The 25,213-nt window shown below is 43.5% G+C and overlaps 1 protein-coding gene across 1 annotated transcript in view; it reads right to left on the bottom strand.

The window, feature by feature from the left end:
• The window catches only part of KCNH1 (potassium voltage-gated channel subfamily H member 1), an 849,123-nt gene that overhangs the window by 614,676 nt on the left and 209,234 nt on the right, over window positions 1–25,213 (bottom strand). Inside the window, exon 4 of the mRNA XM_069236535.1 lies at window positions 10,502–10,630. Coding sequence (XP_069092636.1) covers window positions 10,502–10,630 — 129 coding nt within the window. The remainder of the gene's footprint in view (window positions 1–10,501; window positions 10,631–25,213) is intronic.

Here is a 25,213-nt window from a genome sequence, read left to right as displayed (position 1 = left end):
TTGAAATTTACAAGGCTAAGGGCCTGATTTAGAGTTTGGCAGAGGGGTTACTCCATTACAAACGTGACAGATAGCCTGTCTGCCGTATTACAAGTTCCATAAGCTATAATAGAATTGAAATATGGTTAACCAGATATCTGTCCCGTTTGTGACACAGTAACCCCCTCTGCCAAACTCTAAATCAGTCCCTGAGTGTCGTACACTCACTCTTCATGCCCAAATAAGTACCAGACCTGGCCTTGAGCCGTATCTCTCTTATGTTAGCAATTTACATCATAAATTTATGGTAGTAAGACCAGGCCTTAATCCAGTCCACTTTCTTGTTGCATACCCTTGACATGGCACTTTTTTTTGGGCAAATCTTCCTGTCTGTTCTTATGACAGACTGTCCTCACAAAGCACATTGTCCTTTATCCTCCTCTGCAAACACTATTCTGCACTGAGGTCTATGTATATTCTACCACTTCTGAGGCAGGCAAACTTAAGGCAGTGCAAGGCTGCCATTGAGTTTTTACAAAACTTGTCTACTGTGAGGCTGTGCAGCAATAGTAATTTTTATACAGCGAGCCTTATGTCTATGCTGTGAAATTGTGCACTTTCTGCTCATGCCCCTGTCCTGGACCCGTTCTGATTTTATATGACAATGGATTCTAATGTTTGGTTTATATTTGTGTGTTAGTATTGTATTTTTGCGTTTAAGGTATCTTGGCTTCCAGGATACTGAATAAAGTGAGAACGTTAAGCAGGATGGTTAGGGACAACAGCACTTTTACACTCTTGCATTTTATGACATGTCTTTATGTTTGATCACTCATATCGGGCTCACTCTCACATCCTGCAATATAGCGGACTCACTGAGGTTCCTGTTAATAGATGCGCTCCTGTAACCAGCAAGCAACAGCATTGTATTATATACTGCTCCTTTTTTTCTACGCACTAAGTACTTTAAGATTCATTTATAGAACTATTTTATGGCTTATGTACTTATATGTAAGATTTTATATATGATGTATTTCTTTTTATCTGTACTTTTATGATTTTTATTCAAAATCAAATAAAGGTTTGATCAATAACTTTTAATGCTGAAATCTAAAGATTAGTACCTAATGAATAAACAGATGAAAGACTAAACGAATTGAAAATAAAACCTTTCAACTCACACTAATTCTCCTTACTGACTGAACTTAAAGTATTTAATGATTTATTTTTACGTAGATGATCGCCACAAGCAAAGATCTATGCAACCAGTGGCAGGATTATTTAATGATTATACCCAAAGAGTGAAATACAGAAAGTCCCGCTCACTCACTGTATGACTTGTACACATCATGCATGCGTATAAAAAGTGTCGTTAATTGGTCCCTACATGATTCACACCTCTATACGTGATAGCTCAGCATCAGAGATCATCCCTTTGTAGTGCATGGTTGTCAATGCATAAAAAGTTTACTGTGATTTCAGCAGTGATTGGTTGAGTAGGACATGAATGCGTGCTCCAGCACTGCCGAACAAATATGACATGATTATTGATAAACATGGCCACGCTTGTTACGGGAAGAAAAAATATTCCTCCGAGAATCCTGTTCATTTGCTGAAAAGCAATATACCGGTATCCGGATGTACTGCCCAGTTCTAAGCAATGAGCCTTACAATCCTTGCATGCGCTGCTCCGACACCGGAATACGATTCAGTTACTAAGGCCTGCACAGAGCCCTTATCATGGCGGCCAGAAGGAGCGCGTTTTTTGCTGACGCCACACTGCTCTCCCCTCTTCCACATGTTTTCTCCTCTTTACCCTTACTTGTTCAGAAAGATAGGGCATCGGTAATTACTGTTCGAGGCTCCATATCTGTACTTATATTTTTATGATATACCCACTTTTTCTCTGACGTCTCGTACCCCTAGAGCCAGAGTTCCTGGTTTAAATGCGAGTGGGAGCAGAGTAAGTTGGCCGTCGGGGATTTATTTCCTTTGAAGCAGAGACGGACTCCGCATTAACACGGGAGCCTGTGTGCTAGACGGTTCCGCTGTCCATGGTGCTGAAATATAACTTTCACAGGTCTGGCTGAGAACAACCTATACAGGGAGTAGAAATACGTGCGGATTTCTGATAAGCAGTGAGTATGTGGAATGCAATATAGTAACTCCACTCGGATTATATTGTGAGGAGAAACCTAGCAAAGCTTTTGCAAATATACAGTACTGCCTTTACAACCACGTATAGTATTACCCTGTTTTCTTATAGTGCTTAGTAACAATGATTTGCAGTTCCTAAGTGCTTTATAGAGCGGAACTACTATTATCCGAACTTATGGTTCTCAATGTATTGATCTCCGAATGATAAAGGGTTGGTTTATTGTTGCCCTGAATTAAACTTGTGATCAGCAGATATAAGCAGCGAGTGGTAAAATCACAGATCCTATATTGCATATTGCATATGCTAAAACCAATGCATGGAACCTGTAAGGGATATCTACAAGAAATAAGTGCAACTATACGAAGGCTGTGATGCGAAGCCGACGCATGAATGTGACCCTAGTAAACATGGCAGCAAGGCCCATCAAGAAGCTCTTTGGGGTGAAGAGAGATGAATTCTCCCATCTGGAAAGAAATACTTATAGACAAGCAGGGCTGTCCCAGCCCTTCCAAGTTAGGAAAGTCCTGAAGATACAACTCTTTAAACACAATGTGTTAGACGAACAGTCCACCTCTGCTCAGATACCTGCATTCCCTTCTATCACTGGTTGACTGTATCTTTACCTTTGGAATGGTCAACACTCCGCTGCCTTTGGGCTAGGTACACACTACACAAACACCACATACCTACATACACATCAATCACTTGTGCATTCACGTACCACTTGCAGAGTGCTTCAACCTTGAAGACGTCTAGAGACCTATCTAGCTTTAAAAAGCAGACATCAACCTAAAGTACTTATGGAAAGGTCTTGGTCGTCTACCCATTTATATTTTCCTTATTCGTATCTACACACTAGGGATTCACGTTAGCACATGCTAACATGTTGTTGAGGCTGTTTTATTTACTACTGATAATAAGTATATAAATGCACCCCAAAGACACCCTCAACCTACACTGGCCAGGTTGCAGCTCAGTGTTGGTTCATAAATCATGGTTCCAAACTGTTCTACAGGGATCACTCTTCTTCAAGGCGATCCCCAACGACTCAAGCAGATCCAGGCAAGCCTGTCTGCGCCAGGTCGGGCCCAGGGGCCCGTCCCCCTGGAATGGCTATGATAAAGGGGTCCTTCTACTCCGCTGAAGCTCTTCGGACACTCAGGCCTCCTTTCTATGAAGCCTGCCAGTCATGTTCAGATATGAGGAATAACATATAGATATGTCCTGGTTGTCAGTGGGTTCCTCAACTTAGAAGGACAATCGCAGCGTCTGAGGCCATTCCCCCCACTACTCTGCTGCTGGCAAACTGTAGATCAATGTCAGCTCACAAACTTGACATCAATCTTTTCTTAAGTGAGGCCTCACCGACAGCCTTGTTCCTTCCGGACACATGGCTGCAGGAGGGGTAATGGCCTGACATTAATTTGGCATTACCTCTGGGATATTTAATAGCAAGGCTGGATAGAACCACCTCAGGAGGGGGAGGAATTGCTATTATTTATAAAGAAGCTATTAAGCTGTCCTTCCACCCCCTGGTATTAACAGGATGCGAAAGTATGTTCTTCTCCTTGACACTCAATCCTCAATTTACCTTTGCAGGATTTCTGCTTTATCGTTCCCCTGGTCCCCAGAAGATGTTTTAAATTCCCTCTTGGATCAACTCTCTGAGTTAATTTGTAAGAGAGCCTACTTCACTATCTTAGGTGACTTCAATTTCCATGTAGATAATCCAGAACTTGGAACGGCCAGACGTCTTCTGACTGACATGGAAGCGCTGGGATCAGGGCAATTGGTGAGAGGCCCTACTCATGACAAGGGACACCCAATTGATCTAGTTTTTAGTAATTTAGCAGCTTTAACTTCTAGGCCCCTCTGCTGTTGGCCTGGTCAGATCATTTCTCAATTCCACTACAGTTAGCTACTCCCACGGCTAGGAGACCCTCTCAGCCTACAGTTCAATTGCACAGGCGATAGCATAAACTCAGCACTTGCGATTGGATCAGGATGCTGGAAAGCCGCAAATGTATGTTTGTTTAACAGGAATAACACTGATACTGATCCATTCAATGACTGGATCACCGATTGCCTAGACACCCTACTTCCCCTCAGGATAAAAATCGGGAGTCGCCAGAAAGCTGGCTCTCAGTGGTTCACCCCTCACTTGCAACTTCTCAAAAGGAAGTGTAGAGGTTTAGAAAGAAGGTGGAGAAAACCCTACGACCCTGCAGCAAGGGATGAATACAGGAAGGTGATCAGCTTATATCATGCAGAAATAAAATCAGTGCAAAGCGCATATTACGCTAGCAGAATTGAACAAGCATCTGGCTCCCCTAAAGAGGTCTTTCAGGTGCTCAAAGAAATTCTTCAATTCCCACTAGATGGTGACCCAGTTGAAGCTTCGGAATAGCATAGTAACAATCTTGCTAAAGAAAAATCATTGATATCTACGCGAATTTGTCTAAGAATAAGATTAAGTCGGAAGTTCAGGTGAACTATTGTCTTAAAGGTGTAGCCACTATTTCACAATTCACTCCCATCGCTCAGGATCAGGTGGCCTCTCTCCTTACTTCTTTGAAGTCAGGATCTCCGCTCGACCCGGCTCCTCCTACTATACTAGTTCTTGGGGCTCCTGTTATTGTCCCGGCTCTGACCGAACTGTTGAACTCTTCATTATCTAGGGGTACTGTCCCGGGTCAGTGGAAACAGGCCATAGTAAAACCACTACTAAAGAAACCCAACCTGGATGCAACTGTGCTCAATAACTATAGGCCTCTTTCCCTACTCCCTTCTCCCTCTAAAATATTAGATAAATATATTAATACTCAACTATCCATGTTTTTTGAGAATAATAACATCCTTCATCCTACCCAGATGGGTTTCAGGCCTCTTCATAGCACCAAATCAGCCTTGATAGCCGTCATGGAAGACAGCAGAAATCATATGGACCAGGGTCACATGATGGCTGTTTTTCTTCTTGATTTGAGTGCAGCCTTTGACACAGTGGATCATCAGGTGCTTGGCCAAAGGATGAGGGAGATTGGAATTGAGGGCCTAGCACTCAGCTGGCTTACCTCGTTTCTCGAGGATAGATCATTCCAGGTCCTTGATCGGGCATATTTCTCTGGTAGGTTCAACTGCAGCTGTGGTGTGCCACAGGGCTCCTCCCTCAGTCCTACGCTATTCAATATATATATGGCCCCACTGGTGCATCTGGTGGAATCTTTTGGACTCTCCCTTGTCTCTTATGCAGATGACACCCAATTAGTGGTTTCATTCTCCACTAATTCTGCGACAGAGGGACCCCTACTTTCACTATCCTCCTGCCTACAGGCAGTATCAGGATGGATGATAGATAGTCGGGTCCAACTAAACAGTGACAAAACAGAAATAATGTTTTTGGGCCACCACCCGAGCCAGGGCAAGGATCTTTTGCTGCCTAGCGTCTCCGGGGAATGGCCTCCCCTCAAGAAGTATATTAAAAGCTTGGGGATCTGGTTAGACCCCCAACTTATGTTGGAACACCGGGCTAAGAAAATATCTGCCACTTGCTTTGGATTAATGAGACTCTGAAGTAAGGTTCTTGTAATACTTCCTCCCCTTGCAAAAAAGGCTCATCATTCAGGCGATTATTATGTCCCGACTTGATTATGGGAATGGACTGTTTCTTGGCTCCCCCAAATATGTTAAAAGGAAGTTGCAGGTAGTTCAGAATGCTGCGGCCCGCCTGTTACTGGACATCCCTAGGCACACATCTGTGAAACCGGCTCTTGCCTCCCTACATTGGCTACTAGTGGAACAGCATATAGAATTTAAAACTTTATGCGTTATCCTTAGGTCACTGCATAACAGAGGTCCTCCTTTGTTGAAGACCCTAGCAACCTTCTATAAGCCCACCAGAGACCTTAGATCTGCGTCATCAGCAATGGCCACACTACCTAGGGTCAAAAAAGCCAGATGAGACGGTTCCACTATGGCATACCTGGGAGCTAAACTGTGGAGCGCCCTTCCCCTCAGGCTCCGACTAATCAGTCATGAACTTAATTTTCGAAAGGCACTGAAAACCTGCCTGGGGATTGTCCTTCAGCGCTGGGAGGCCTTCAGGTAGCCATGCGCTCTATAACTCAATTAACATAACATAGCAGGAGGCAGGAAAGGGGCCAGTGGAACAGTAATCCATCCAGAGTAGGGAGCATACCCCATACTGATATAATAGACTGACACTAGTGCCAGGTACGTGTGAGCGATTATGCAGCACTGGCCTCATTGTAAGAGACAGACATAAGATTGCACAAGTCGGACAGTGACAGCAGACTGCATACTAATCAAGAATGCCCAACCTTGCACACTAACATTTATCAATACAGAGCAGGATGTGTAATTTTAACGAGACAATTAGTACCTACTAGTTGTTAATCACCATTTGTGAGTAAAGGTCACCCGGTGCACAGTGCACCCATCATCCAGGGCAGGAATATTTAGCCAAGTGATCAAAAGATATGAGCTCAAACAGGCATTCAATAATTTGATAGTCAGTTATGTAAAACATTTTTAATTAATTAATTAGATGAACAATTCGAATTACAACTTCAACTTCATAATAATGGGAACCACCAATATAAGTTAAATCAAATGTATTTATACCAAAATTATTCTGACTCCACTGACCACCTCAAACCTTGCCTAAATCAAAAACAAATTTGAAAGACCCAGAGAAAAGAACCCAAAGAAATCTGATTTCTTCATCATAGACTCTGAACCTAAAAACAGACAAACGCACAAAGGTTAGGAAAATCACGATTCACACTGTATTTTGAGTGGTTTTGACTTGAGAGCAATTTCATCCACATGGTTCCTTTCACTCCAGTATCAGGTGCTAGAATACTCAGGTGACAGAACTATGGATGTTTGTGTAAAACTTTAAAAACATGGAAACTGGCATCATCTTAGCAAAGAGACACAACTTAGAATGTAATCATTTGAGGGTCCAGTTGGTATGCAGGAAAAGGCCAGCCATAAAATATTCTAAAGTATGCAATATAATCTGTGCAAACTCCTTAGTCCATTCTATAAATATGAATGGAAATATATTTGGAAATTGGGGGTAATGCTTCAAAGAGGAGAAATCGCATCAGAAGGTCCGAAAGCTGTAAGATCAAATAATGAAAGATGCTTCATTTTAAAGAATAGCAGGGGTAAGGAAAAAATACAGCTCTGACGAAGGCTGCTTTCTTTTTATTATGTTTATGTAATATGTAGGTGCTGACCACATCACTAATTCACCAATTCAGCACAGTGAGATACTTGCCAATTAGCTGATTAGTAAATACCATGTACGGAGATATGTATCAGCTAATTAACAGAATCAATAGCTCAATGCGTTCTAAGGTGAATATACCCGATTCATTGAAGAGAACCATCACTCTGACCCCTAGCAGAGTATCTAAAGGTATCCATACCTGGGTAACACCACTGCGCGTGGCGACCAGTCTGAGTGGACAAACTGTACTGCGCGTCACTGGACATTGAGGGGCAAGGGTGGCGAGAAGCAGGGCCACTACAGTATCAATCCGTTTTTGTGACACCGCAGATACGCATTGAATTTGGGAGAAATAAACACAGCACCTGGTGTAGGCCCCACAAGCTTTTGAGATCTAAGACTCGACACTAGTTCCAAAAATTAGTAGAGGTCAATGGAGGAGAGTGACTGATGCAAGCCTGTGCTTATTTATTAAAGTAATGTGATCTATGTTCATGGCAACACCCGTCTATTCAGAGAGCTAACAACAGCAAAGACAAGTTTACTCAGGACTGAGGAAACAGAAAATACCTAAAAAACAAGGATATTCTTCAGTACTGGACACAAGATCTCAAGATCCAAAACAAATCTATTTAACAAATCTGTCAAAAACGAAGGATTTCTAGGTGACATGAAAAAATGGTTGCAAGCACTACTGTGTACAGACATTCAAACTCCCATACTATTTAAAGTCACACAGAGCTATTTTCATGCAGGATTGTATCTTATCCAGTACGAATGATAGTTCTTCCTGCCTATGCGGGGGCTTTGTGTGTCAGCTTGCAGTTACTTCACAGTATTGGAGCAACATTTTAAACTGATATTGATATATATGAACGAAATGACTAATTGCTTCAGCACCCACGCACTATGCTGTATGTACATAAAAAATTATATATACTTGGTGTTCATCCACCCCACAATCCTCTAGCGACCTCTCACTCCCCTCCCAAAACTGAAACACCACTCTTGCATTACCAACCCCTCCTAAGTTTTGACTACAATAAATACCCTCTCTCTGTCATGCTATTGACCTCCAACACCCTGCCATTACCCAGGTCCCCATCAAACCTTTATAAAAACTTGGCATCCTGCGATCAGGGGCATAACTTCAGAGGATGTTTGGGGCGCCACACTCCCCTAACAAATGTATTTTGTGATAAATAGTTGGGTACAAGTGCTTTCAGCCGGGTATGTTGCAGTCTCAGTCAGATTTCACCAAGAACTTTTACACACACACACACACACACACACACACAGACACACATACACAGACAACAACGTGCACATTCTCCCCCTCTATCTGTTTGGAAATACTTGAAAAATATTGGATATTTCACAAAATAATGTGCTTCCTCTCAATTAGTATCCCTGCCACTCCGCATTCCTCTCCCTTTTTGCTGCCCCTTAAACCCCTCATGTGTACCCTGCTTGTTGTATAATGTATTTTAACATTATATTCCTGCGAGATTGTTCGGAAATCTGAAGTTCACTCCAGGGTTGGACTGGGAACTCACAACAGCCCTGGCAGTTTTGTCAGACCAACCCCGCGTGAAGGCTGCAAAGGAGAGTGAGTGGACTATGCTTGCTGCCTTTGTTACTGAGGGCCGCTATTGCAGCACCATTGGAAAACCGGGCCCCATCCTTCCAGACTCAGATGGAAATGCCCGATGTGGCCAAGTCCAGTCCTGGTTCACATCACCCCCCCCCCCCCCCCGAATCTTCCTTATAAAGCTCCACCCCTGCCTGCGACTCACCCACAACACTCTCTAAACCAGGGGCCTTCAAACTGAGGGGTGGGATGCCCTAGGGGGGCCTCAAGTGATCTCGGGGGGTGGGGGGTGCCAGGCTCTGGCCAAAGGAAGCATAATACTGATAGCAGTGTATTGTTTTAGTGAGGGGCAGTAAGCCGCTCTGTAATGGGCCATCAATAACCTCTTTTGTCATTTATATTCTGGCTCGGTGAAGGTGTAAAAATGGAAGGGATTTCAAATATTCTTCAAACCCCTCACCGCCCATTTCTAATAATCACACTGTGGACACTTTTACACATTATTAAAGCCTACCTGAACAGAAAAATATGTTTGGCAATCGTATTTGATTGCAATTTTAAATTGGTAACAGAACGCAACTGCAATGTTTAAATAAATCTGGACCTACTTAAACATTGCCAGTTTAATAAAATAATTGTGAAAAATGTAGAAGGGGGGCTCCGACGATTTTTTTTTCCCCACTGGGCCAGAAAAATAGTTTGAAGACCACTGCTGTAAACTGTTTAATTATCCCATCAAAAAGTTATAAAATTCGAACTGGCACCCTGCCACCCTCCCCCACCATGGTCTGATCGTCTCCTTGAGAACCACAGGAGAGCGACCTGGAAGCACCGGTCCTGCAGGGACCCACAGATGAAAGAGGTGATGGTGCTTGGCAGTGTCACCTGCATCTCTCCACCTCCCTCAGTACCAGAGAGATCCGAGAAGATGGGAGGAAGCGGCGAGACAGCAGACCATCATCCACACGTCCATTGCTTCTCTGTGATCTGTGGAGACCCAGGAGAGGCAAGAGGAAAACCGGGAGGGCAGTCCCTGGGAGGGAGCCGCAGTGTTGTGAAACACCTTTCGTTTTGTACCGTGTGATTTAATGGCAGTGAATAACATCATTTAGAATCACGTATTCATGCAAGTCGTGTCTAATGAAAGCCATTCACAATAATGTTGGTAAATTATTACAGTCTCATTGGTTGTATTATTACTTCTTTGCATTTAAGCTTAAATAAAACATCACTGATGAAAAAGGAAAGGTACATTTTTATAACAATCCTGCACTAAACGTCAGATAAATTTTTTTTTGCAACATAACGTATGCAACCATTTCAATAAAAAAACGAATTTATCAAAAATTAAAACTGGATTCTGATATAAGGCTTGAGATCACGACTGGTTTCCTGCGACTAGCATCCGTCATTTGTGGGTTTTTCAATGGCGTTAGCAGGATAAAACCGGTTCTCAATGTACGAAAGGAAAACTAATTTCATAAGGTGACCGTTTTTATGAAAAATATTTACTAACCCCTGGTTGCGTCGTCCTCGATTGGTTGCTTAAACGCGGTGATGTCACTGAAGGTGCAAAGAAATAAAACCACTTTGTCTTGTTCGTTCCGGATTGGAGCAATTTTCACAAAAAACCACACAGGTGTTCCTGAATGAAAAGATACACAACAAGGAACACAGATCAAAACCAGTAGGAGAGGCCATTAAAACAAAGTACTGCTTGCCCACGTCATTTACCAACAAAATAACGTGCACTTAGCTGTGGCACGCGGTGTAGAGCACAGAGCCTTGTTTGCACCGTGGACTTCGTGTATTTGATGTGCAATATCCCACATTAAAGTTATAAAAATAAACATGCAATCACAAATACGACGAAAAGCGAACAGAGCACCAATACATGGATAGAATATGTTATTTCAAGTCCACTTCAGCAATTCATCAAACCGAATCCTACATTTTTGCTCCCTTACCTTAGCAAGTATTAAGTGGGGCAGAATCATATTTTGGAAAACAGTTTTAAGAATACACTTTCCAATCAAATAAAATGCACATGTGGGTTCCTTCGGGTATCAACACTTATGACTTCATCATTTGATGTTTACACATAGCCATCGCATGGTCTGTTGCTTAGCGAAGGGTTTTAATTCAACATTGTTGATGCACAGGTATATGAACCACTCAGAAACCAGTAACAGCACAATGTACAATCTGACTTTCGCTTCTGCAGTCATTCCAAGTTGGATGAACAAAAACGGACTCCCAGGATCATTCAAACTGCGGTGAATCAATCACTGGTCTACTACATCAGTGGATGTCATGGTCACAGATTGAGTCCCCTGCCCAGGACCGCCATGCCTCGAGTTGGTCCCGGGCAGAGATATCTAGTGATGGTTGTCCCACCCAAAATATGGCTAAGTCACCATCACTATGACTAGACAGCCCCATGGCCGACCGGTCAAGGGTTTACACCTTCTGTGGTGTATGTCACAGCAATGCACTGACATGCCTGTGTTTTTCCCCGTTTTCCAAAGGTACAGCAAGGCTCACAAAAAAGCACTTTCCCAAAACATTCAAATACTGCAGTTACAATAGTGAATGGTCCTTTTCTCAAATTCTGAGGGGTATTTATATGCTTCTCCTCCAAGTTTTGGAGGAAGCATAGAACTCAAGCTCTTCCAGTAGGCATAGACTGATGAGAGAAGTTGGATGGCAAGAATATCAGTGGAGACAGCTAAGGCTCCAGCAGTGAAAACCATGCACTTCCCGTGTCACTAAATAAAACTGGGGACCTAAGAGTTTGGCAAAGCAAAAGCTAAAGCAGTGGCAAACTCTAAATGAGGCTTAACGTTGACTTTTCCTCACTGGGTGAAAAGATAACTTCAGGAAACATGGCCACACTTTGAGTTGATTTGCAGCAGGCTTCCTTTCAAATTACTACAAAGTCATCCTTAAATGCATTTTGACCCCATCTAACCACGGAGATACAAGTAAACACATGTTTTAGATTCACTATCATTACATCCAACTGTTCTGACAAATTCACACCATTGTAGATAAAGTTTCCTTCACAACCACAGCAAAAGCACTTAGACTGCCAAGAGGTAGACTTTGTGTCTTTAGACATGAGGGAGGGCATTTAAGTAGCTGCTGTCCAATCTACACAAGATACAAAACACTAAAGTGAAAGTTGTAAGAAAGCAAATCTCAGGAAGCTTCCCTGGTTACACATTGTGACGTGGACAACCCTCAAACTTTACAAGAGTCTCAAAGGTACACTCCTGAAAAACATACAAAACGAAATTCTGACAACACCAGCTTATCAGGCAAACATGCTGTCTCATTTCGGAAACTGACACCACAGTCTTTGGGAGAGAAAAGTCCTTTCATATTGGGATAGCTGTCCTTCAATGGCTTCCTACTGGCACTCAGAAAAGGAAGCTATTTCTTTAATTCACAAAACAGCAGACAATCTGATGTTATCAATGGTGGTATAATGTAACTGTTCTGATCATGGGCAAGGTAGAATGTGCTATGTTATGGCCTCGAACAGCCAGGGAGAAGCTTTAGGAAGGAATCTTTGCATGGTTGTAAAATAACCTAAGTGGTATCTGAGATGAACGACAAACAAGAAATTACTTTCTTCTTGCGAAAAACTAGGGGCCTTTGTAGTTACAAATACAAAATTAGAAGTCTGTGGATTTTGAGTAATACAAACCAGTATCCAACAGTTTGTTTATGACTAATCCTATAGCTCAAAACCTGTCTCATGGTAACAGCATGAAAGAAAAGCTAGTTCCTTCTATGAAAACGAAAATCATGGATTTCATCTCACGGCTTCCAGAAGGTTCATCTACTTTTTCTCCAGAATTCATTGAATGAGAGTGAGTAGAAAGGAGAATTCAATATCATTCTGTTGATTTCAGGTGTTTGGTGCTGGTAATTAGATACCAAGAGTCTTCATTGTGAGGTCCAAAAAGCCATTCATCTCACTAATTGGCCATCATCCTGAAATCTTAAGGAAAAGGGGTTCCCAGGAACACTCATTGACACTTTATCTGTGTACAAGATACTGTTTCAGTAAGAAAAGGAATCATTGGCTGTGGCTTGCAATGGGTTATTAAACGCTTAAAACTAAATTGATTTTAGGTTACTAGAAAGCACACAGTACCATGATTATTTCATACAGGTTTGCCTGAATAATATAAAGTATATGAGTTGCCCTAAAAAATATACAGATTTAAGCTAATAGGATTAAGACACAATAGGAATGGCCCAATTGGGAGACAATTCCAGTTGTACCATCAAAGGAGAAGGGTAAGGATTGCTAGTTTCTAAAAGATTGCACCTTGGCAAATTAGTAATTTTTGTGTTTTTTAGACCCACTCCCATAGGATCAGGCATCTCTAACTATGCTTCTAATTCGTTCCATAGTAGTGAAATTTTGATCTTGATCAAAACTGCTTTTTCGAAATGATGGAAAACCATTTCATCAACTTTCTTTAAAAAAATTCAAACAAGGTTTACAGAATGCTATCCTTTTTAAATTGTGATTTTAAACTACCAAAATATATACTAGTATAAACTTGGAAAGTCCTAAACAGATTTATATCTAGCCATCAAAAGTGTTTTTTCTGAGTGACGTGTGTGTGTGTGTGTGTGTGTGTGTGTGTGTGGTGCTCTGCAATGGCACTGAACCACCGTCCACACCTCTGTATCACAAACTCAGGATCGGAGTTCTGCTGTTTTTCTGAGAGAGCTGCTGAGTTCACACCTGCCAATGTATTTAAATACACCTATGGCTAGCAGCACACAAAAAGCACTAATAGACAGTGATCCAGAGTGCCGGCTTCTCTCATCAGTTGAGGGAGGGAGGTGGCCATCCCACTCATCAGGCCTAGCCTAAACTACCCAAACCCTACAATAAAAAGTATAAATAGTCTTTCTGCCCCCTGGATGTGCTTTTTGAGGGTTTTACTCCCACTCCCTAATTTACACCAATGGAGCAGAAATCCCACTAGACCCCAGGGATTTGTGTGACCTATTTCAAGGGGTGGGGGCGGCCGTCAGATATCAGGACAAGCCTCCGCCCCCCAAAAAATCCCAAACAGTATTTCTGTCCACTCAGGGTAAATCTGGGGGTTCTACTCCCCAAAAGCCCACTAGACCACAAAGAAAATTATATTTCATAAGTTCAGGCATAGGGGTGACTCTTCCTCACATCAGCCCAAGGCCCCAACTCCAGAAAAATGCATACACAGTATTTCTGCCCCCAAATGTGCACTTGGGTTGGTTTTAACCCCCCACCAAACTGCCTCTGGGGGGGCAGAAGGCCCACTAGACGTTAGGGATTTTATGATGCTTTATATCAAGTGATAGGGGTGGCCCTCCCACATGTCAGGCCAAGACCCCACACCCAAAATGCCCAGAACACCCTTTCTTCTACCCCTGGGGGTACACGGATCTATACCTCCATTCTAATCCCCGGGTGGACAGAAGGCCCACTAGGTACCAGGAAGATTCTTTTTTATTGCTACCAGGGATGGGGGCAGCCGGCTTAAACATCAGGCCTGGCCTCCACTAACAAAGTGACCCTAGCAGTTTTTCTACATCACTGAGGGCAGACAGGAAGCCTATACCTCTAATCTGTCCTCAGTGAGGGGCAGAAAGCCCACTAGACACAATGGAGATTTTTATGTGCCATATTAAAAAAGTGGTTGAGGACGTTTACCCGGAATCTGCCCCAGGCGGTCAGAAAAACTGAGGTGTTCATTCTAGACCAAGTAAAAAGCATTAAGTGTGGGTTAGCCACCCCACCTCCTTCTTTAGTTTTTGGGCCCATTGTCCATGTGTTATAGTTACTTCAGATAACTATGACTGGTGAATTTCAGTGGTTTTATTAGTTTAAAACATTATGTTTTAACGGACATTTTCACCGAACCATAACGTCCCTTTGCTTTTTTCAGTGAATTGCTAAGGTTTTTTCACAATGTAAATAAAGATATTACTACAATTCCTTACTAGAACAGCACTTAAACCTTAATTTCTTCAGTTTATTATATAAATGTCTTTTTATTTTTTACATTTATATAGTGCACCCAGACCAAATTTTATTAAGACACTTGTCACAGAACAGCAATCAACACTGAAAGGCAACTGAGTGACAAACATAAGACATTGATTATAATAATGAAAGCGAGTCAGACAGATTGGCTACAGATTGCCTAGAAATTAACTGAAAATGTGAGCTTTGAGATGTTTCCTGAAGGCAATAATAGGGGTCATTGTTATTATTTTAGTCGGTAAAGAGCTACATATGGATTTGGAGGCTTCAGAGCATGACTAATTTGGGCCACTGACATGACAACTGGAACTTCTTTCACCAATTGTCTGACGTTCAGTTTCCCTGTAATTGCTTATGAAATACATATGTAAAAAGTTAACTTGGAAGACGTTAAGCTACCATGAACACCTGTAATTGAATTTATACTAGAATTATAACGCACACATAAAAAAAACCACAAACTGCCTATGGCTTCAAGCACCATAAATATTGTGCATTGCATCAAATGGCATCACTGATCACAGCATGGATGATGTCAAACGCAAGGTAATATCTGGACCCCAGGGAAGGGTGCAATTCAAACGTAATTTACTTTATAGAGTGTCTCTACTGAATACTTGGCCTGGCGAAAACAACAATGTAGTTAAGTAAATAAACAACAAACGTTCCAGATCAAGTTAGATAAACATAGACGTTATAAGTAACATTTCCAAATACAGTCAGAAGTAGAGATCAAAAGTTATAACAAAAAACAAACTTGTTCCAATAACAACTCGAAAGTGAACAACCAATATTAGTGGTGGGTACAGACTAGACCAGGACCTTATACCACCTTGGCAGGGGACTGCAGGCAGACAAAGGCCAGTTAACATATTGGTATTTCATCCTGGTAGAAAAACAGATTGCTAAACTAGAGGGTGATCACATTTTTTATATAAGCTGTGACTAACCTACCACACAGTCAAACATTCTCTTCACTACTGGCTAAACATTTCCCTGGCTCACATGTGGCATATTGGCATAAGCAGCAATCCTTTCTTAGGTACCTGTGCAACAACATCACAACAAGGCACTTTAAACATATAGCATAATTTTAAAATCCAGCTAGTTAAAAATAGTTTGATGTACTGCGTAATATGACATGTAAATGAAGAAACCAGGTGTAAGAGGGTCAATAATGATGATTAAACAAAACCACTATCCTAGACAATTAATGTAAATCAAAAAGAAATGTTAGTCTATGAGATGCAGTAAATCAGGACCCCGGCACTCTCTACTGCAGGTCCACAATGGAGTGAGGTTGGATAAAAGTTAGTGGCTGGTCCTTCTCAAAAACTCTAGTTCTCCACATAATAGATTGCTAGAAGTCAAACATCTTCATCAGGACAAGGCTAAATGGAGTAGACTAGAAGGTCTCCACAAGGCTTGATATAGCTTTTGTTTTGACAAACCCTAAAATTTAAGTTAGGGTCATGTTTTTGTTAAAGGACCATCGGTGCACTATGTCTAAGTGGATCCCATCCTTATTGGGCTACAGCTACAACTTGTTGATGAAACCTAAGTCGTTGATGAAACCTAAGTAGGACAAAAATGGTATGTGGTTGGGAGTTTTCCCATCTGGAGGGAACCTAACCTGGCAGTTTAGACTGTACTGTTTTAATTGGAGAAGGACGAAGATTGACTTGCCTAAGGTTGTTCTCGGTCTAGAGTGGTATATTTGGTGACAAATGATCATCCATAATATGGCCCCTAAGCAATCGACAATGGCTGAGGTTAATACAAACACTCCTTCCACCTCATTGTTGTTTGTTGCAGTAATCCCCCTCAGTACGACAGGTACGGCAAGATGTGTCCAGTGCTCATTGTGCTCCAGGAGTCAAGCTGCACCTCACTGACAAGGCCTAAGTTGGACAAAATTATCCTACGGTTGCTTGTGGTCCTGTGATGAGTGGATGTGGCCCAGGAATTCGATCTGCATTGTTTTTATCAAGAAGGACTAAGCCCGATTTGCATAAAGGTGGAATCCATCAAGAGTAGCATAGTGGGTTAAAAATGATCGACTGCAATGCTGCTCAGGTCATCATCAGTGGTTGAGCTTAGTTCAATTAATCATTCCATCACTTGTTGCTTACTGCAGGGGTACTTAGAATAACAGCAGGTGGTGTTCTAGGTAGAGGTCCGATTTAGGGAAGAACCATGGGTGGGGGTTGTTAAAAAACAAAAAGGTTTGGAGGAGCCGTGCCTGTCTTTTGTGGTGGATACAAATCACAGTTAAGGACTAGACTTGGGAACAGGATCCTAAAGAAAAGTATTTTCTAGTAAGTAATTACAATAAAACACAAGACAGTACATTAAAACCCATAGACCAATGTAGGTCGCTTTCGTTGCCCTTGGGCTGAATGTCCCCCAATCCCTGAAAAGTTGGGTGGCCTCCTTGCACTGCAGGGGCTTGATTTATACCCCTGCATGTGTATTTCTTGTGTTGCACACTGATGTTACAAGGGCCTTATTTGCCTTCAGAATTGTTTTTATGTTACAACATGGAGCGCTTTTTATTTATTGCGAATTCAATTGCGTTTCACTTCACCAATGTTGCCTAATCACCATTTGCAAGATACTTGGAGGGTATCTATTCTTCACTCTCCAGAATGAAAAACAACTCATTGCTTTCATGTCCCCTAGTGTAGTGCTATTCTTAACTTTTTAATGTTATCAGTGCTGCCTTCATCCTGCCTATTGCCCTCGTCCCAGTAACTGGTAGGCCTTCAGCCTCTGGCAATGCTCTGGCCCTAGTTCTGCAGCTCCGAGGTACCAGTCACGCTCAGCAGGCACAGTGTGGTTTTGAGCTACACCCTGTTATCAGCAGCCCTGTCTCAAGGTCCTCCTCTAGGTTTGGTGGGTGACTGTTACTGCAGCTGATGCCCTGTGCTCATCCTGCCACTGGAACCAATCTATACCTGACTGTGGAGCCCTAATCAGGGCAAAATTTGTTTTGGGTTGTTTGTGTTCTGATTCAGGGAGGACCTGGCCTGGAGGTTCAGCTGGACTGTTCCCATTGGAGCAGGGTCAAGACTGATTTGCATGTGGCTGAATCCAAACTGCAGTGGCATGATGGGTGAAAAACGGTAGACTGGGATGCAGTTTGGAGCAATTTCCGGTGGCTGAGGATCAATTCAAGTATTCCACCCATCACCTTGTTGTTACTGCAGTTGATGCCCTAACTGCAATGGGTATGCCCAAACTTGGGTCCGGTGCTCACAGTGCCACTTATGACTGATGAGCCCTAATCAAGGCAAAAAATGGTATTGCATTGCTTTTGTTCTGTCAGGGAGGACCTGGCTTGGCAGTCTGGGCTGGGCTGTTCTTATTGGAACAGGGTCAATACTGATTTGAATATGTCTGGATCCAAACTGAGGTGGCATGGTCAGTGAAAAACAATGGACTGGGGTGCAACCTGAGTAACTGCTAGCGACTGAGATTAATTCAAGCATTTCATCCATCACCTTGTTGTTGCAGTTGATGCCATAACAGCAATGAGCACTCCCAGATATGGGTCCTGTGCTCAATGTACCACTGGAACCAAGCTATGCCAGACGGAGGAGCTGTAAACATGGCGAAATCAGTCTTGTGTTGCTTGTATCCCAGCTGAAGGAAGACATGGCTTGGCAGTTCAAGATGAACTGTTCTGACTGGAGCAGGGTTGAGACTGTTTTGCATATGGTTGGGTCCAAACTGAGTTGGCATGGTGGGCGAATAACTGATAGATTGAGATGCGGCCAGAGTGATTGCCAGTGACTGAGATTAATTCAGGCATTCCATCAATCAACTTTTGATGTGTCAGTGTCCACTAAAGTAGTAGTACACACAAAAACATTACCACTCAACCCAGTAAATTGCTCTCATTGTTGTTAGCACTTCAGACCTTATTAAGTAAACTTTCAAGGGAGTCGTGAATAGGCTGATGAACCTTTTGACTTGCTTCGAGGTTTTCCCACCATATATCCAGTACATGCACAGATCAATAACAGATGACAATCAATAACATTAGCAAATCAATGTGAGTCAGTAATTGTCACACACACCATGACCTTACAGTCATGAATAACCACACCTTTTTATAAAAGTTAGAATATTTATTTCTTTACATTAACAACACTAACATAACATAGGTTAATCTCAAAATCAAATGATAAACATACAGAAAAAATACTGTCTGTTCAAAGTGGCGAAAGAATCACAATCTAATCAAGCAACTTCAGCAACTGCACACTCCAAGGTTACAGTACAAATGAATAGCAAGAATAACTGCACAAACGATACTACATACATATAGATTCAGCAAAGAAAAGACATCAGCGGTTATTACATGTAGCAAACGTCATCAGTGAGAACCCTAACACCAAGTTATAATAGCATGTTTGGGCTTCATGCAAAACAATTTAGTCACACAAATTTGGAAAACATCTGCTAGAAATGGGGTCTTTAGTTGGCAGTCAGGTTACCCGCTGTCCAAGCGAGGACCCTCACTGTAGTCAGGGTAATAGAGAATCACCCTCAGGTAACCCCTGCTTTCCCTCTTGGTAGCTTGGCACAAGCAGTAGGCTTAACTTCAGAGTGGTAGGTGTAAAGTATTTGTACCACCACACACAGTAACTTAATGAAAACACTGCAAAATGACACAACACAGGTTTAGAAAAATAGAAAATATTTATCTAAACAAAACAAGACCAAAACGACAAAAATCCACAATACACAAGTCAAGTTATCACTAAAATGCAAAAAGAGTCTTCATGTAATTTTAAACACAATGCTAACGCCGTTACTGTGAAAATGTACAGTGGGTGCATCAAAAATAACCCTGCACAGGCGAGTTTGCGTAAAAAAGGGCTTGCGATGCGACGATTTCACTCACAAGCGAGACCATGCGTTGTTTCTCCTTTAGTCGGGTCGGCATGCTTCGCTTCTTCTCTCTGCAGGAGAGTGATGTGTCGATCCGGTCAGTACTCTCGGGTCCGGGCAGGCCTTGCGTCATTTTAAATGCCCAGCGGTGTTTGCGTTGGAAATCCAGCAGCACGATGATCCGAAAACCACGCAGCACGGGTTGCGATCTCACCAGCCTCCATCAGCAATGCTGTGCTTAGTTTCTCCAGCCCCAGGCATGGATCTTCGGGTCGTGTTGCAGGGGAGCGTTGACTTTCAGCCACGGAGCCAGCGGCGCATCGATTTTTCAGCTGTAGATCGGAATTGCATCTATCTTTTCCCCGCACGGCGTCCCGTGCGTGGATTTCTCACTCTTGGGCTGCCAGCTTCTCCTTTCAGGGTCCCAGGAACTGGATGGACACAACTTGGCAAAGTAGGAGTCTCTCCAGAGACTCCAGGTCCTGGCAGAGAGAAGCCTTTGCTGTCCATGAGACTTCAAACAACATGAGGCAAGCTCTAAATCTTGCCCCTGGAGATCTTCACACGAAGGAAGGCAACACAAAGTCCAGTCTTTGTCCTCTAGCACAGGCAGAAGCAGCAACTGCAGGATAGCTCGCCAAAGCACAGTCACAGGAAGGGCAGCTCTTCTTCCTCAGCTCTTCAGCTCTTCTACAGGCAGAGGTTCATCTTGGTTTCCAGAAGTGTTCCAAAGTCTGTGGTTTTGGGTGCCCTTCTTATAACCATTTTGCTCTTTGAAGTAGGCCTACTTCAAAGAAAAGTCTCTCTCATTTGTGAAATCCTGCCTTGCCCAGGCCAGGCCCCAGACACACACCAGGGGGTTGGAGACTGCATTGTGTGGGGGCAGGCACAGCCCTTTCAGGTGTGAGTGGCCGTTCCTCCCCTCCCTCCTAGCACAGATGGCTCATCAGGAAATGCAGGCTACACCCCAGCTCCCTTTGTGTCACTGTCTAGTGAGAGGTGCAACCAGCCCAACTGTCAAACTGACCGAGACAGGTAATCCACAAACAGACAAAGTCACAGAAATGGTTAAAACAAGAAAATGCTCACTTTCTAAAAGTGGCATTTTCAAACACACAATCTTAAAATCAACTTTACTAAAAGATGTATTTTAAAATTGTGAGCTCAGAGACCCCAAACTTCACTTGTCTATCCGCTCCCAAAGGGAATCTACACTTTAATCATATTTAAAGGTAGCCCCCCATGTTAAACTATGAGAAGAATAGGCCTTGCAACAGTGAAAAACTAATTTAGCAGTATTTCACTGTTAGGACATATAAAACACATTAGAATATGTCCTACCTTAACCATACACTGCACCCTGCCCATGAGGCTCCCTAGGGCCTACCTTAGGGGTGTCTGACATGTAAGAAAAGGGAAGGTTTAGGCCTGGCAAGTGAGTACACTTGCCAAGTCGAATTTACGGTTTAAAACAGCACACACAGACACTGCAGTGGCAGGCCTGAGACAGCATTACAGGGCTACTAATGTGGGTGGCACAACCAGTGCTGCAGGCCCACTAGTAGCTTTTGATTTACAGGCCCTGGGTACCTCTAGTGCACTGTACTAGGGACTTACCAGCAAATCAAGTATGCCAATCATGGAAATCCAATCAACAACACAATTTACACAGAGAGCATATGCACTTTAGCACTGGTTAGCAGTGGCAAAGTGCTCAGAGTTCAAAAGCCAACAGCAACAGGTCAGAAAAAATGGGAGGCAGGAGGCAAAAAGATTGGGGATGACCCTGCAAAAGGGAAAATTCCAACAACATCTAACTAAGGCTCTATCAAAATAGCGGTTGGCACCTAGAAACACAAAAGCAAATAGACATAGCAAAAACTATCATAGTCAGTATACCTCTCCTCATATGAATCGGCAAGCTAGGATAGTCTTTGTCAACAGTACATCAGTCTGGTCAGCAAGACATCAGGTTTCAGCATCAAAGTTCAGAAAAAAACAGTTTTTTAAGCCGTAAAGTTAAGCATGTCTCTTCTCAAGACGGTCAAGAAAGTAATGGCGGTCTATCCTCTCTGTGCAGTTTGGCTAAGTTAGATTTCCTAAAACAACTTCCCACGTCCTAATTGGTTCACGAATGGCATGTTCACACTTTGTCCAATGACACTAAAACTTCAAATCTACATTTCTACTAGAACATAGTTCACATGTCAACGATGGCTCCTTTTGTACCACTCCCGTCATTCAGCTTGTCAGGTAACAATATTGTTGCAAATTATACTCCAGTCAGAGTCTCCATTGTCTTCTCCTGGTAAAGTCAGTCTCACACATACTATATTAAACATTGTTGCATTAGCAATTCAGCATCTTCTAGCAAGCAGTTCTCATGAGAACTAACTTCAGCTATGAGCACATGGACAGTACAGTGGAAAATCGAATCTTAAGTCTCTAAGCAGACATTTTATTAAACGCCTAAGAAATGCAGCTTCACATGAGGCCGTACAACTAGGACAGGACCTCGCTACTTTAAGGCCAACTAATAATAAAGCGAATACATAAAGCATAACCCTTAATATGACGTATTACTACATTAATCAAACGTAAGCTCAACATTTCATATTAACCTGTTCTGTGCCTTGGACGAGATGATCTCGTCCAAGGCTACAGTTCCCCTGTGCCTTGGACGAGATCATCTCGTCCATGGCACAGGGGAACTTGGGGGCGCGCTAGCGCGCCCCCCGTGCAACCCCCTCCCTCCCCAAGGCGGGGATGGAAGGGGAAGACCTTCCCCTTCCACCCCCAACCCCCCCACCCCCCGTGACGTCAGCGCGCGAGCGCGCGCTGATTAGTCACAGGGGCCTCCCCCATCCAGCGCGATTGAAAGAGAAATGCTAAGCATTTCTCTTTCAATCGCGTGGGGGAGGCCCGGAGGGGCTTCAAAGGGAAGGAAATGTATTTCCTTCCCTTTTAAGTCTCTCCGAGGGTTTCAAAAGCCGGATTGCTTGCAATCCGGCTTTTGAAACCCCACTAGACACCAGGGATTTTTTTTATTTTTACTGAAATTGTCAAAAGGGAGCGACCCCTTGGGCAAGGGTCGCTCCCAGGGGGGGGCATGTTTTCAGGAAGGCCTTTTCTGCCCCCCCTGGGGGCAGAAACCTCTAGGCACCAGGGATAATTATTATTTATTTATTTTTTTTACTTTTTTTTTTAGGTTGGGAGCGACCCCTTAGGCAAGAGTCGCTCCCCTTGGGGGAAAATTATATGTAGGCCATTTCTGCCCCCCTTGGGGGCAGATTGGCCTATTTTGATGAGGCCAATCTGCCCCCAAGGGGGGTAGAAACCACTAGACACCAGGGAGTTTTTTCTTTGCAAGGGTCGCTCCCTGGGGGGGGGGGGCAATTTATTTTAGGCCAGAAACCTCTAGGCGCCAGGGGAATTTTTTTTTGGGTGTTTTTTTTTGTTGGTTTGTTTGTTTTTTTAGAGATGGGGAGCGACCCATCAGGCAAGGTTCGCTCCCCTGGGGGGCAAATTGTATTTAGGCCATTTCTGCCCCCCTCGGGGGCAGAGTGGCCGATTTTAGGTCAATCTGCCCCCAAGGGGGCAGAAACCACTAGGCACCTGGGATTTGTTTTTTGGCGCCAATGTCACACAGGGGGAGCGACCCCGTAGGCAAGGGTCGCTCCCGGGGGGGGTGGGGGTTGGGGGGGCAAATTTATTTTAGGCCATATTATTAGGCCGATCTGCCCCCGGGGGGGGCAGAAACCTCTAGGCGCCAGGGCAATTTTTTTTTTGTGTTTTTTTTTTTGTTTGTTTGTTTTTTTAGAGATGGGTAGCGACCCATCAGGCAAGGGTCGCTGCCCTGGGGTGGCCGATTGTAGGTCAATCTGCCCCCAAGGGGGCAGAAACCACTAGGCACCGGGGATTCGTTTTTTGGCGCCAATGTCATGCAGGGGGAGCGACCCCGTAGGCAAGGGTCGTTCCCGGGCAGGGGGGATTTGGGGGGGAGGGGGTCAAATTTATTTTAGGGCATTTCTGCCCCCCACCTCCCGGGGCCGGCTGAGCTAGAGGCCAAACTCCACAGGTAGGCACTTTGCAAAAAACACCTCTGTTTTCTGTGAAAAAATATGTTGTGTTCACGTTGTGTTTTGGGCCATTTCCTTTCGTGGGCGCTAGGCCTACCCACAGAAGTGAGGTACCATTTTTATCGAGAGACTTAGGGGAACGCTGGGTGGAAGGAAATTTGTCCCCTCCCAGATTCCAGAACTTTTCTGCCACAGAAATGTGAGGAACATGTGATTTCTTAGCCAAATTTTGAGGTTTGCAAAGGATTCTGAGTAACAGAACCTTGGTCCGAGCCCCACAAGTCACCCCCATCTTGGATTCCCCTAGGTCTCTAGTTTTCAAAAATGCACAGGGTTGGTAGGTTTCCCTAGGTGCCGGCTGAGCTACAGGCCAAAATCCACAGGTAGGCACTGTTTTCTTTCAAAAAATGGGATGTGTCCACGTTGCGCTTTGGGGCGTTTCCTGTCGCGGGCGCTAGGCCTACCCACACAAGTGAGGTACCATTTTTATCAGAAGACTTGGGGGAACGTTAGGTGGAAGGAAATTTGTGGCTCCTCTCAGATTCCAGAACTTTCTGCCACAGAAATGTGAGGAACATGTGTTTTTTTAGCCAAATTTTGAGGTTTGCAAAGGATTCTGGGTAACAGAACCTGGTCCGAGCCCCGCAAGTCACCCCTCCTTGGATTCCCCTAGGTCTCTAGTTTTCAGAAATGCACAGGTTTGGTAGGTTTCCCTAGGTGCCGGCTGAGCTAGAGGCCAAAATCTACAGATAGGCACTTCGCAAAAAACACCTCTGTTTTCTTTCAAAAATGTAGATGTGTCCACGTTGCGCTTTGGGGCGTTTCCTGTCACGGGCGCTAGGCCTACCCACACAGGTGAGGTATCATTTTTATCGGGAGACTTGGGGGAACGCTGGGTGGAAGGAAATTTGTGGCTCCTCTCAGATTCCAGAACTTTTGGCCACAGAAATGTGAGGAACATGTGTTTTTTTAGCGAATTTTTGAGGTTTGGAAAGAATTCTGGGTAACAGAACCTGATCCGAGCCCCGCAAATCACCCCATCTTGGATTCCCCTAGGTCTCTAGTTTTCAGAAATGCACAGGTTTGGTAGGTTTCCCTAGGTGCCGGCTGAGCTAGAGGCCAAAATCTACAGGTAGGCACTTCGCAAAAAACACCTCTGTTTTCTTTCAAAAATGTAGATGTTTCCACGTTG

The sequence above is a fragment of the Pleurodeles waltl genome, chromosome 5 (assembly GCF_031143425.1).
Source record: "Pleurodeles waltl isolate 20211129_DDA chromosome 5, aPleWal1.hap1.20221129, whole genome shotgun sequence".
Classification (NCBI taxonomy): domain Eukaryota; kingdom Metazoa; phylum Chordata; class Amphibia; order Caudata; family Salamandridae; genus Pleurodeles; species Pleurodeles waltl.
Note: the sequence above shows the minus strand (reverse complement) of the source record. Positions and strands in the feature narration are given on the sequence as shown.